This window comes from Juglans regia, chromosome 13 (genome assembly GCF_001411555.2).
Source record: "Juglans regia cultivar Chandler chromosome 13, Walnut 2.0, whole genome shotgun sequence".
Classification (NCBI taxonomy): domain Eukaryota; kingdom Viridiplantae; phylum Streptophyta; class Magnoliopsida; order Fagales; family Juglandaceae; genus Juglans; species Juglans regia.
Window position 1 is genome coordinate 35,890,174 of NC_049913.1, and position 15,204 is coordinate 35,905,377.

Genomic DNA, 15,204 nt, shown 5'->3' on the forward strand with positions numbered 1-15,204 from the left:
TAATTTTAGATACAACTGTGAAATGCGTAATCGTATTGAAAAAGAGTAGAATTTATTATTAAAAAATTAATTTTTTTTATGCAGATCTTATATTTTATTTTATTTTTTTAAAATAATTATGCGATGATTACATAATTCACAGTTGTAAATCTCTTTTCTCAAAAGTAAAACGTGGAAAAGGAAAAGGGTGTAGGCCTTAGGGAATTTACGACGTCGTTACCATGCAATCCATTCCTCCCTCTTGTAAATTTATCTTTTCTAATGGATCACTTCACTTTAGGGAGAGAGAGAGAGAGTTCTATCAAATGTCATGCAAAATTTATATTATATGAAATCGTTTAGAATTCTGCAATATATAATTATTTTTGTATATTTTTTGTGCACATCATTGATATGATTGGCTAAAATAATTATTTACATTAAAAAAAATGACGCAATCAAGCATATTAGTATATTGTATAAGGAATACACAAAAGTAACTGTACATAAAATTTTTAAATTGTTTATATTGTATTAAATGTTGCAAGGTTAATCTGGTTATCTCTTTTCGAAATAAAACTGACCCAATTCAAGAAGAGAAAACTTTTTTAAAAAAATATACCCACAATTTTAACAATGAGATCGATTTTTGTTTTTGGTGTTGAAAAATGAAGTTTTCAAGGAACATATATCTCTTTCGCTAGTTTTGTAGGGACCTTGTGAATAGTCATACATCCCATGTGATACTCTAAAATAATTGGTTAAGGCATAAATGATGCTTACGATAGTTGGTTTGGTTTCTCAACTCTTCTCAATTCATCTCAATTTATTATTACAATTTTTTCAAATTTCAACACAAAATATAATAAATAATTTAATTTTTTTAAATCTTAAAATAATAATAATATTAAAAAATAATATTTTATCATCTCAACTCAACTCAACTCAATTCAACATCCAAACACATAAATGTTCTTTCTTAAATATGTATTTTATTTAATTAATAATAATAAATCTTTTAAAAAAATATCCATAGTTAGAAACAAAAAAGGGAGATAAAAGCCTATTACAAAAATTGAAGAAATATACCCATAAAAAAGGCCTTATGAAAAAAGCACATGGTTATATATATATATATATATATATATATATATATATATATATATATATATATATATATTAAGTATCGTTTGTTTTATAAATGAAATGAGATGAAATGAATTGATATTAAAGTTAAAAAATGAATAAAATATTATTAGAATATATATTTTTAATATTATTTTTATTTATAATTTAAAAAAATTAAATTATTTATTTTATTTTATATAAAAATTTAAAAAAATTATAATAATTAAATAAAATGAGATAAAAAAAATTATAAAAACAAACGAGACAGGTAAAGCCGGATAGGCCTGCATCGGAGTAACCGGATGCGGATGTTGATTTTGCTAGATACTCAAGTCTTCAATGGGTGAACAATCTTACTTCAAGCTATTAATTAAGTTTTAATAAGAATATTGCATAATTTTTTGGTAACAAAACCCGGAAGGCAAAAGGCCCAAGAAATCAAGTCCAACTGACCAAAGGCCTTAAACGAAAGGAATCACGAGGGAAATAGGTAGGCTGTCAGCGATGAGGAATGCAATCCATCCCGACTCGCAACAATTAGGGTACGTTTGGGTAGTGAGAAGTATTGAAAAATATTGTGAATATTTGTGAATAATAGTAAAAAAGTAATAAAAAAGTAATAATAAAATATTGAATAGTAGTAAAAAGTAGGTGAAAAGTAATGAATAGTAAAAAAATAGGTAAAAAGTAATAATAAAATAAAGAATAGTAGTGAGAGTAAAAATATAGCTTAGTCGAATGAGAGTAAAAATATTCAAGTACTCTCACTCGCCAAACATAGCTTAGTCGAATGAGAGTAAAATATGCAAAGTATCAAGAAGAGGCTGGCCGAGGCGAGCAAACAGCTAGGGATCAGTTTATTAAAATGATCGGACATTAGACCTGATTGAATAATGAAATGATATGAATTGAGATGATTTATGAATAATAATGAGATTATTAGTTAAAATAAGATGAGATGAATATCCAAACTTACCCCTAATATAAAAAGATTTGGCGAATCCTCGCAAATTAGCATTAAATAGAACCAACCAAGTGAAAAGCATTAAATGTTGATGACACTCATGGACCTAACACAAAGAGAGAAACTTCTCGCCAAAATCTCACCCAATTCTCTCTAGGTCTAATTTGGATAGTAAGATAAGATAATTTGATCTGTTAATAAAAATAAAATAGTTTGTGAATAATAGTAAAATAGTTTGATTTGACATGTTTTATGAGATTTTGAGAAATGAAAAAAAAAGTTGAATAAAAATATTATTTTTTAATATTATTTTTGTTTTAAAATTTGAAAAAGTTGAATTATTTTTTATGTTTTGTTCAAAATTTTGAAAAAATTATAATAATTAAGTAATGATTAGATAAAAAAGTTGAAGATTTAAAATTGAAAAATATTTATATTTGTGGTGTATAAATATTGAGATGAGATGAAAATATTTTTTTATCCAAACCAGATCTAGGGTCTTATAAAGCTAACTTAGATAATCCGATCAACCATCTTCTTTTCTCTTGCAGGCTTGGGATTTGGAGGCCCTTGTGACGGATTTGGCTAACGGGAAATTATATCAACATACAAAACAAATATATATATATATATAGATAATTAAAGATTATATATAGTTGAATAATAACTACTTGAAGGTCATCTTTAAGTTCGGTATGACTCGATAATTGATCGTGTATATAAAACAAGAGCAAAGCTACCCTCACAGCTCCCTGTCCCGCTATATATTTTTTTTAATTTTTTTAATATTTTTTTTACTTAATGATTAAGTAAGTATTTTTTAATGATATTATAATTTTTTTTTAAAATATTTTCATGTATTAAAAAAATATATATTTAAAAAAATAAAATAAAATAACATAACATTTTACACATAACGGTGGCTCCCGGACTAAGAGCGGTAGCTGTAGAGCCACCCATAAAACAAAGCACGTATATGTGTCCATCTATTATTAGTCACAATAAAGTCCTCCCTCTCTCTCTCTCTCTCTCTCTCTCTCTATATATATATATATATATATATATATATATATATATATATATATATATATATATATATATATACAATGGTCAAGGATAGATCTAAGAAAGACTAAAAAGAAAAAAAGTAATTTGGAATAGTTGCCAAACACTTTTGACTAATTAATTTGAAATCTTCCACAAGAACACCACTGAGAAAAAAGGAAATCTTCCAAAAAGTTCTTGGAACAGGGCACCAAGTATATTATATGCTGATAATTGCATGCAAGTGGAATATTTTATCTAATTAAGGTTGTAATGAAATTCGTGTGTATAATCACTGTATATATATATATATATATATTGTACTCTTCACGTAGCTAGCATTTATTAGATATTACTATGATCGAGTATTAATATATATTCAATCCTTTAATTTCTTTTGTCCTTAATTAATTGGTCATTACTCTATTAATTGCATGTATTTTACGGCTTAATTAACCAATTCCTTTCAAGTTCTTCCAAACTTCATAGAAGTTCTTCAATCTACACCAACGGTATTATTTCCTCATTAGCAACGGTATTAGCAACGGTATTATTTCCTTGCAAAAACATGTTAGTAACATTTCAATTTCCTTGCGAAGAGAATATCAAAATTATAAAAACCTCATTAGCAACGATATAATTTCCTTGCTAAACACATTAGGCTTTAGCAACAATATTATTTCCTTGCAAAAACATGTTAGCCACTTTTAACATCGTAAAACATGTATTTTACGATATTTATATACTCTATAATTATATGTAATATTATTGATCTTAATTAACCACTTTTCTTAAAAGTTGAAACTAAAAAAAAATTAAATTAAATTATTTACATTGTATTATAATATAATATTATTTATTTAGTACATTTAGGCCTTGTTTGTTTTTCAAAAACATCTCATCTCATCTCATCTCATCTCACCTCATCATTACAACTTTCTCAAATCCTCACACAAAATAAAATAAACAATTCAACTTTTTCAAATTCTAAAATAACAATAATATTAAAAAATATATTTTAATAATATTTTATTCAACTTTTTAATTTTAATCTCAACTAATCTCATCTCATCTCATCTCTAAAAACAAACGAACCCTTAGCTACTTTTACAGAAGTGTATGGTAGCTTGTCATTTTGGTGTGAGTCCCCAAGACTTTTATTTTTAACAATTATTGAGCACTTGGCCCAATCAGAGTACTTCTTCCAGTGGATGATCAGAGTAGTTCATTTCAGAAAGAACACGTGGACTTCTTCCTGTGGATGATCACTTGGCCCAATCAGAGTATTTGACTTTTCATTTAAGCTGTTCTCTGTCTCTCTTCTGTCGTTTTCTATGTTTTCTTCGTGTCCTTTCTTTCCCTTTGGCCGCCCTCATTAAACATGAAAGAAAATGACGGAGATATGATTTTTTTTTTATAATTTTTTTAATTATATTTTAAATAGATAATATTTTTATAAAAATAAAATATTATACATAAATTACTATTTATTTTCACATTTTACATTAATTTTTTTTATAAAATATAAGAATATTTTTTATAAGATATATAATTATTTTTTATAAAGTATAAAATATAAAATAATAAATAATAACTGATGAGAATAATTTTTTTATAAATATATCACAATCTATAAAAATAATATGATTTTATAAAAATACATTAATTTAAGATATAATTATATAAAATATGGGCGGCTCTACAGTCAACACTCGGGCTCCTGACATGCATTTCATCTTCTTTTTTTTTCATCAATTTTTTATAGATTATTATAAAAAATTTACAATATCATTCAAAAACACTTTTTTAATCATTAATAATTAAATTAAAAAAAAAAGCACCCATTAGAAATCTCCTACAAGAACAGCAACATTTCTCATAAAATATTATAAAAAAGTTATAGATATATCATAACTCAAAAATAAAAGAGCAATGTTAGACAACCTCTCACCTTCACATATTATATTTTTTTAAAATTTTTAAATTTTTTAATATTTTTTTTTGAGTTTATTCTTTTTAAATTAAATTAATTTTTTTATTCATTATTTATATATTAAATATTTGATAAAAAAATAAAAATTAAAAAAAATATGATGTATGAAAATTGCGTGAATAGTAAGAAATTGTATAGATTTTTTGAAAATAAAAACCCTCTTTTCAAAACACTGCTGGATTCATGACCACAAACATAATTATGAAGTTTAACACTTTACCTGTCTAGATGTGATTTTGTGGCATATTATATATTCTATAGTTAATATATATTTGAAGTTAATATAATACCGGATGAATTTTATTTCTCGAAGAGCTTTGAGTTCAATTAAATTAATTTATTTATTTTTATCTTCTTTTTTAGTTATATTATAGTTTTTAGATCTTATTTGATACTAATTTACAGAAAATGTTATCAAATAAAAATTTAAAATTTTTATGACAAGTCAATTGCTTAAAAAGTTTTATTTTATATTATATATATGTTTGTTCTATTTGAATTATCGACTCTAATAAATATATTGAAATTGTTTATGGCTTTTCATCTATCAACTATATATGAGATATATAGAACTACTGTTACAGTTATAAAAAATTTTTATAAAAATAAATATATAAATTAATATAATTTTATAATAAACATAATTTCATAATTTAATGTATATTAGTTTATATGTGAATTTATTTTTATAGGATTTTTTTTTTTTGTTTAACTAAAGAATTGCTCTATACAGGATGATATTGCTGATGATCATGGATCGGAGTTTCTATTTGTCAGAAAGAAAGAGACTTTTTTAATTTCCATGGTGGAGAGGAATTCCGAGCTGACATTGTTTTGGAAGCTATAACTTTGTTTCGCTTTCACATAAATTAAGAAACGGACAATTCATTGGTTTGGAAAACATTATTTAACCTATGTGGCTAGCTTGTAATTTCCTCATCATGCAGTATTGTCCCTATATCCTTTTGTTTCAATTTAAAGTAATACTATGTACAATCGTGAAATATGTAAGTGTCGTGTAGTAATTTTAAAAAAGAATAAAGTCTATTATTAAAAAATTAATTTTTTTTTTCTATAAATTTTATATTTAATTATTTTTTTTAAATGATTATACGATACTTACATATTTACGATTATAAATATCATTTTTTTTAATTTATATATTCATGGTACGTACAGTGTTTTGTGTCGTAACATTGTCTCTAACTTTTTCCTAGTAATTGTGGTAGTGTAAGAAAGAAAGAAAGACAGACACATGATATTCATGAGTACTACGTAATATCAAACTCGTGATGTTGTTAATTTTCTGAGTAATTGCATGCGGGGTTCAACTTTTCTTGAAGTTTCGTGCAATACATGAGATGATTAGGTAACAAAGGTTTATAACCGAGAAATTGCATGGCTTTAAAAATTTATATTTACGAGTCGATATGATAGTAAGGCCTCATTTATTTTTAAAAAATATATCATTTCAGTTTATTTCATTTAATTATTATAATTTTTTTAATTTTTAATATAAAATAAAATAAATAATTTAATTTTTTTAAATTTTAAAATAAAAATAATATTAAAAAATATATTTTAATAATATTTTATTTAACTTTTTAATTTTAATCTTATTCCATTTCATTTAATTTTTAAAAATAAACGAATCTTAAATTTACGAGACCCGATGTTAAAGACCTCATCATGATGACGTGTGCCGAGTCATCACTCCAATCCAAATGCTCCACGATTCTTCAAGGAGGAAAATTCGTACTATATCTGCAAGTTTCTTTTAAGAGCAATGCTACATACAGTCGTAGAATGCGCAAACGTCGTGCAGTCGTTTTGAAAAAGAGTAGGGTCTACTATTAAAAAATTAATTTCTTTTCAGGTGGGTCCCTTATTTATTCACTTTTTTCAAAGCGACTGCACGGCGACTGCACGCTCACGACTGTAAGTATCATTTCTCTTCTTTTAATTATTAGCAGCCATTAATAATTATATTCATCCATTGGACATGATGTACAAGTTTTGAATATTCTCACATTTTTTTAGGAGTAATAATTATAATCGAGTACGTAAATATAGTATAATTATTTAAAAAAAATTAAAAAAAATATAAATTTTATATAAAAGAAATTAATTTTTTAATAATAAATTTTATTAATTTTTTAAATATTATACGATATTTACCGACTATCTAAATTAAGTATAACAATTGAAGTTTGGAAAGTCAGTCTTTCTCGAAAATAAGCATTCAAACATGCAACTACAAGAAGAATAAGGGTCTTTTCCAGCATTCAATTCCGTCGCAAATTATCCTCTAAAATATTGCAAATGACTTTTATCGTCGGCTTTTGCCGGGCCGGCTGCTCATGGGAGGATCAAAGTAAACAAAAAATAATATCCATCCATGGATATCATGGTCCACGAAAATGTATAGAAAAGATGATTGGATCAAACCATATATGCGTGCGGCTTTTTTCCACATTTCTTCCCTGTCTTGTTTCGCTGCACAGACTTCTCTGGTTCTTTGAACCACCTCAGAAAATTCCATTTCATGTGCCCAAAAGAAATAGTCACACAGATGCACGTACATTGCTTTTAGGATGTGCCAACCACCCTCGAGTCCACCCTCCCCCAACTCTCTCTATATATATATAGCCTCTTTGATGCACTCTCAAACTGGAATATTACTCGGTATAATACCTTCATATATATTGAGATTATAAATATTGGAGGAGCTAGCTTGATACTTCGAACAAAACTTCGAAACAAATTAATCATGCAGTACTCTCAACTTTCAACACGCATTTGCATACCTTATGCAGTTTCATTACAACCTAAAACAACTTGGAACAGGTATATATTCATGTTAAAAACCTTGAAAAAAGTCCATAAATGAAGGGTGTTAATGTTTGTTTCAAATTTCTTTACGTATGGTACTGATCATTTATCTCCTTTCATGTTTTCTGGTTGATTTTCACAGGCCAAAGTTCAACAATGAGAAGAGTACTGTTGGTAAGTTACTGCCTGCATGCATCTGCTTAAAGCTTTGGGAATGAGTTCTATACTTCAGAAATGCATCTATCATTACGTAAAGATAACAGAACTTTGCAAACTATTATAAACACAGGTCATTGCACAAGAGTTCCACGCAATGCTAATATGGAGAAACTGCAGAGTGGATATTTGTTTCCAGAGGTATGCCAGTCGCTTGATCTGAAGTCTTCCATGGCAGTAATGTTTTTGTTTTTTTTTTGTTGGTATTTTGTTACTTTTATCGTTTTGCAATAGTAGAATCTGATGGCTGATTGCGTATGATCGCCCGGTTCTCTAAATAAAAAATTTATGGAACCCCGATTTTTTTTTCCATTTGTGATTAATCCTTCTTTCAAGTTGGCTTCATGAGTACGGCAGATAGCCAATATTAATATTACTGTGATCTATTAATGGTGATTTGTTTGCCTTTGATGTATCAATAACTCAAGCAGATATGCATGCGTGAGTTTGAACACTCTCAGAAGTATCCACAAGCAGGCTTAATAAGACTAGGCGTTGGAGATACTACAGAGCCTATACCAGATATCATAACTTCTGCTATGGCTGAGGTAGATATACATATGCTTTTCATTGTTTTCTCGTTTCTTGCCCAAGCAAGATTTAGATTTAGATCAATACTTTCATCATCACACCCCATGCTTTCGTCCAGTACCGAGCTAAGGCCAAGTAGCATCTTCAAGGACAGAAATCGTGACTTTGGGTCATGCTACAGCCCCCGCTGGGAGGGGTGTAGTATTGTTTTACATATATTCTTTTTAAGTTATTGTTTATATAAATTTTTTAATATTTTAAAAAAATAAAATAAATTTAAAACATAGTTAAAAAACACTTTCTTAATAAAAAATTAGAAAAAAATTATTAAAAAATACTTTCTTAATCATAAAATAAAATAACAAATTATAAAAAATATTTTTTTATAATTTTTTATTCTACTTCATGATTAAGAAAATATTTTTTATTTCTTTTTTTAAAATTATTAAAAAAATTTATATAAATTTTTTTTTTTAAAAAAATACATAAAAATACACTTATTAGAACCCAGCGGAAGCCACCAGCCTTCATCTAGCGTTTTCCAATGGTCTAGTGTTTTTAACGTAAAAGTTGAAGAGAAAAGTAAACAGTGACCTGGATTTTAAGAGCAATTATTTATATAAGTCATTATTAGAAGATTAATTACACTTTACCTTTTCAAACTTTTACTTAATTGATAATATATTTTTGAAACTAATACTTATTACATCAAAGTATACCTTCAAACTTTCAAAACTTCTCAATTCTACATTTCATCTACCATGAGCATTAAATCTAACAGAAATTTACTGTACGTATTGTTTATGTGTATAATATTCACTATAAAGATGTAATTTTTATCTAATTTATTATCATTGACCATATAAAATATAAAATAATATATGCTATCGATTAATAATAAATCATTAATCATTAAATAATTTTTTTATTAATTTATATATAGTTAATGAATATTAAATAATTTCACTGTATACATAAATTATTCATATTTGTTTGCAACTTAGGTTTAAAATAATTTTATATATGATTAATGATTAATTATTTATTATTAATTAATAGCATATATTATTTTATATTTTATATGGTCAATGATAATAAATTAAATAAAAATTACATCTTTACAATGAATTTTCATTAAATTTGACACTACTGACAGACAGAATGAGGGATTGAGAAATTTTAAAAGTTCAAGAGTCCACTTTGATATAATTATTAATTTCGGAAGCACATTATAAATTGAGTGAAAGTTCAAGGAAACAAATTAATTCTTATCAAATACTCTCGGACAAGTGATATTTATATCAACCTATCATAAGATATATATTGTATCATGAAAAATTAATATTTACACAAATAATTTTAACGTCTTAAACATATCATGATAACGTTGATAAGACGAAAGTAGTACCATATCATCCATATTCTGAAAGTACCTCATAATTCTTCCGATGCAATATCAAATTAGCATGATAATTCGACCATTCATCCAACCTGGTGTGTAATTAATTAAAGGTGCCTTTGCCACAATGATTCTTACCTGATCATTTACATTATTTTCCCAGTTTTTTATTTTTATTTGTATTTTATATATTTTAGCTGCGAAAGACCTGCATGCATGCATGTCGATATATAAACAGATATGCAGGATTTAATGATTTGGTCATTCCCTTTGTCTCGATCTGTGGTTGATGAAGATCAAAATGCTATATATATATATATATATATATATATATTTGAACTTTGTGTCCGAAAATTATTTCTGGAAAGGACTTTGGTATATTCCTTAGAAAAAGGAAAACGTTAATTTCTTCTGTTTTGCAGCATGCACATGCTCTATCAACGGTTCAAGGTTATAGAGGGTATGGAGCTGAGCAAGGCGACACGGTACATCGATCAGCACTTTTTGTAATTTTAGAGTATATATATATTTTGGGGAAAAGATCATGACTTTGCAAATTTAAGCGATAAGAAGTTTTGCACTTTTGCCTTCCAAATTATGAGAAGTATCAGCACGTTACACCATACTCGTTTGGATAATAATATGAGATGATTTTAGATAAGTTGAATAAAATATTATTATAATAATATTATTTTGAGATTTGAAAAAATTAAATTGTTTATTATATTTTGTGTAAAAATTTGAGAAAGATGTCATGATGACAAGAGATGAGATAAAATTAGGCGAAATGGTTTCTGTATCTAAACGAGCCCTAATGACCAAATATTGAAAACCAACAAACCGACAAATTTTGACTCTAAAAATTTATGAAAAATGGCTTTTTTTTTTCTTTTTTTTTTTTTATAGTTTGATAATATTATGTGTCTTTTTTTTTTAATCATTTTAGGTATAATTAAAGTACAAAAACCTTCATAATTTAGGATGTAAATTATACTTATGGGACAATGTTTTTTTCGTTTCATACTTATTTTAGTTGGCATAGCTAAACATGTTATCTACCATGACTCAAAAAGAAGGGGAAAAAAAAAAAACAAGGATGATTGAAGCCACTCCTTGTTAAAGTGTTGTTATTTGGAAAGCAACGATTCTTTTACACCACAATAGCAGGTTCCTAGAACAATCCTGGACTGAATTCCTAAACAATTCATATACTTGTGTTGGGCTCCCAAAACATAAACACTCGGATGTTTTGTCTCCTGTCTCCTCCTCCAACTTGTCCGCTTACTGTTGTATTTAATTAAACGCATGCAACTCTGACTTGTTTGAGGACAATTTACCTAATAAAATTGCCAGAATCTGTTATGTTGTTGGTCTTGTTTCATCATGTAATTAATTTTGTTTCTGTCATCCAATATTGAGTAATTGTTAAGAACGAGAATCCATTTGAAAAAAAACGCTGATGCCTTAGCTCAAAGAAAGTCTAAAGTTATCAGTTCAGATATGAAGTATATTGTTATATATACTTAACACTCCCCCTCACGTACAGGCTAGACTTTCCCTCAATGAGTGACCCAACACGTAAAATATTTAATTAAATGAGATAGAGTGTAGAGTGTAGAGTTTGAGTTTGAACTCAGGACCTCTGCTATGATATCATGTGAAATCACTACTTGTCCCAAAAGCTTAACCTAATGGGAAGAAGTACATTTTATTATTTATTTTATATCTTAACATATATAAGATTAAAGACTAAATATTTTCAGGCCTTCGCTTTAAAATTCTTGTCAATTATTCTATTTTGTGGTATCTTCTATGTTTCTTTGCATGTGGGGGATTAAGTACATTGCTTTGTGGATTAAGTACATTGCTTTGTGGTTCACTTCTGATCTTTCCTACTCATATCCGACTGCTGAAAGTAATTTTCTTGCTGCAGGCATTAAGAAAGGCTATTGCAGAAACATTTTACAGAGATGTGGGTGTAAAAGCCAATGAAGTTTTTGTATCAGATGGTGCACAATGTGACATTTCCCGCCTCCAGGTAAGAAAAAATGAGTGTACATGTGTAGAAGATATATATCATTCTGATCAATTAAAGGACCAATTTCTATTGCTTGATAATGATAACTATGTTATAAATCCTTCTTGGTTCTTTTGTCCACAGATGCTTATGGGGCCGAATGTGTCAGTGGCTGTACAGGATCCATCTTTTCCGGTAATTCTTCCCCTTTTTTATATCAAACACCAAAAAATCCTGCAAAAAATACTTCCATTTGACAAACATCATGACAGATTGTATTTTGGGCCACCGTATTAATGGGTGCTGTGCTTGGAACAGGGGTATATAGATTCCAGTGTTATTGTTGGTCAAGCTGGCATGTTCCAAGATGAAAACGGGAAGTATGAGAATATTGTGTACATGAAGTGCGGGCACGAGAATAATTTTTTCCCAGACTTGTCAACTACTTCAAGGACTGATATCATTTTCTTCTGCTCTCCAAACAACCCAACTGGTTATGCTGCATCACGGCAGCAATTACAGCAGCTTGTGGAGTTTGCTAAAGCAAATGGATCCATAATTGTTTATGACTCTGCCTATGCTACTTATATATCAGATGAAAGCCCCAAATCAATCTTTGAAATTCCAGGAGCCAAAGAGGTTTGTCATTTGCATGAATCATCTTATGTTTTGATAACAACTATTCTTGCTGCCAAAGTTAGAATAGAGATTTTCTCCAATTGTCTGGTCAAAATTTGGAGAGTGATAGACACACTATGTGGGTCTTACAACAGTTAATGTTGTCTGTAAAGGATTTTCAGACAATGTGAACTTCACATGAACATTTAAATGTTATGTCTATCTTTTTCTACGCTAGACTATCCAATTTGATTAAGAAATTAGAGAATATTTCAATTGCCAAATTTGAAATGAACCTCTAGTGTTTAGCATCAATGAACGATGACAATCTGGAACATTCGTTTCCCAATATAGGTTGCCATTGAAGTTTCGTCCTTCTCCAAGTTTGCTGGTTTCACAGGCGTTCGCCTTGGTTGGACAGTGGTCCCTGAGGAGCTTTTGTACTTGAATGGATTTCCTGTCATTAAGGATTATAATCGCATTGTGTGCACCTGTTTCAATGGTGCATCAAGTGTTGCTCAAGCTGGGGGACTAGCCTGCCTTTCCAAAGATGGTTACAGGGTTGGTTGTTTTCCACACTTTCCGTTGAAATCTTTTGTTAGAATTATGAATACATTTAGCATTTTTTATCAACTAGGGTAATTTATTTATCATGAAATCAATCCTAATTTCTGTCTATCTCCAATTTAAAGTTTAAATTCCATGTTGAATCTCACTGATCAAACAAAGTTGAATCTATACCAATTACCAAGGGGAGTGTTAAAATAATGATGAACTAAATCCATTTTTGTTTCGGGTTTAAACTTTGGAGAAATGTTGTCCTCCATCCTATATTTTGTCATCTTCAGTCACACATGTCGATATGACACATTTTATGTAGTTGTCTAGATCGACAAGCATGACAACATTTCTCTAAACTTTTTGGGATAGCTGGCAAGTTATTTTCGCTAGTTGTTAACTTCTTATATGATTTCAGATCATGATAGAGTACTAGAAGTTAGGTTCAGTTTGACATAAGGGATTTTTTTTAGCATTTTCACCAACTCTGGTAATTAAAGCTGCTTCACTTCACTAAAATGAAAGTCTTTAGGAAGATGGTTCTCCAACCAGGAACATAACTACAATGAAGTTGATTTTTGGAATGAAAACTTACATAGTTTCCTTATTTTATTTTTGTTTCAGGCCTTAAGTGCTGTGGTTGATTACTACAAGGGCAATGCAGGCATAATTGCTGATGCATTTGCATCACTAGGGCTAAAGGTGTATGGAGGCAAAAATGCACCTTATGTGTGGGTACATTTTCCGGGAATGAGTTCTTGGGATATATTCAGTGAGATTCTTGAGAAAACACACATAGTGACAGTGCCAGGCAGAGGATTTGGTCCTGGTGGTGAAGAATACATTAGAGTAAGTGCATTTGGCCAGAGAGAACGTATATTGGAAGCTTCAAGGAGGCTCAAAAATCTTTACAAATAAAGGCATTTCACCCATGCCTTTTTTATCACTAGAATCAAAATAGTGAAGTGTTTTCCACTTCAAATTATATTGCTATCTTTTTCTTCATAAAGACGCCTATAGCCAGAGTGCTTTGAACAGAGGTATCTTCCTGCTGGACTCTACTGCATAGTGCAGTGAATAGTTGGGAAATGATCTGTACTGACAATTATTGGGTGTTTTAAATGCCATATACTGGCTTGAGAACTGGCCCTAATGTTGTAGAATACAGATATAAATATAAGCTTCAGTAGCACTTACTTGGAACCTGGAAGGATGTTCTGCTCATGTTGATATGCTATCCTTTACCTCACCTGAGATTTTATTTCCTTTTCATGTCTCTGTTCTTTTTTCCCCTGCTTATTTTGGGGAACTCTTTAGTTTTATCAGCCCATTCATAACTGGGGTTGGATTGATCTCCTCATGAACCCAACTGGTTACAGCCCGGTTTTCAATCCAAAAACTTAGAATAATGATTGAAAAAAGGTTACTTTTCTTTATGATCCAAGAATTCTGATAATGTCAAGACAAGACAGTAAGATAAAAGTCAGTAGAAAGAGTGGCATATAGTTATTTTTAGAAAATAATGGTTATTATTAATTATAAGATAAACTATGATAAGGCATCACCTATTGATCCGTTTAGTGAGCTTTTGAATTTAAAAAAAAAAAATCAAATTATTAAGTGGGCACCTAACAAAATGCCCACTTGAATGAATCAGTTAAATGTTTCTAATTGTGTTGTAGAAGTGTCTTGTATGTCTTATTGCTCGTGATAATCCATCCCTTTATATAACTTACCTTTCTTGTTCTCATATCTTTCTCATACGATATCTATTAATAATAGAGTTATTAAATTTTTAAGACAGTGTGTAGAGTACATTATTCACATCACTTAAATGGTAAGATTTGATTTATAAGATTCAAATTTTAAAATTTCTTTTTCAAATCAAAGTATGTCATGTAAGCACTTTACAAAATATGTTCTAT

At 28.6% G+C, this 15,204-nt stretch overlaps 1 protein-coding gene across 1 annotated transcript; it reads left to right on the plus strand.

Annotated features, from left to right (window-relative positions):
- The first annotated feature begins 7,797 nt into the window (after positions 1-7,797).
- On the plus strand, positions 7,798-14,720 carry LOC109021367 (probable LL-diaminopimelate aminotransferase, chloroplastic). Its single transcript, XM_019003985.2, has 10 exons — positions 7,798-7,955; positions 8,083-8,114; positions 8,230-8,297; positions 8,588-8,704; positions 10,509-10,571; positions 12,020-12,124; positions 12,248-12,298; positions 12,422-12,742; positions 13,076-13,282; positions 13,904-14,720. Exons 1-10 carry the CDS (start codon positions 7,879-7,881, stop codon positions 14,195-14,197), a joined length of 1,335 nt encoding a protein of 444 aa, XP_018859530.1. The 5' UTR covers positions 7,798-7,878; the 3' UTR covers positions 14,198-14,720.
- The last annotated feature ends 484 nt before the right edge of the window (positions 14,721-15,204 follow it).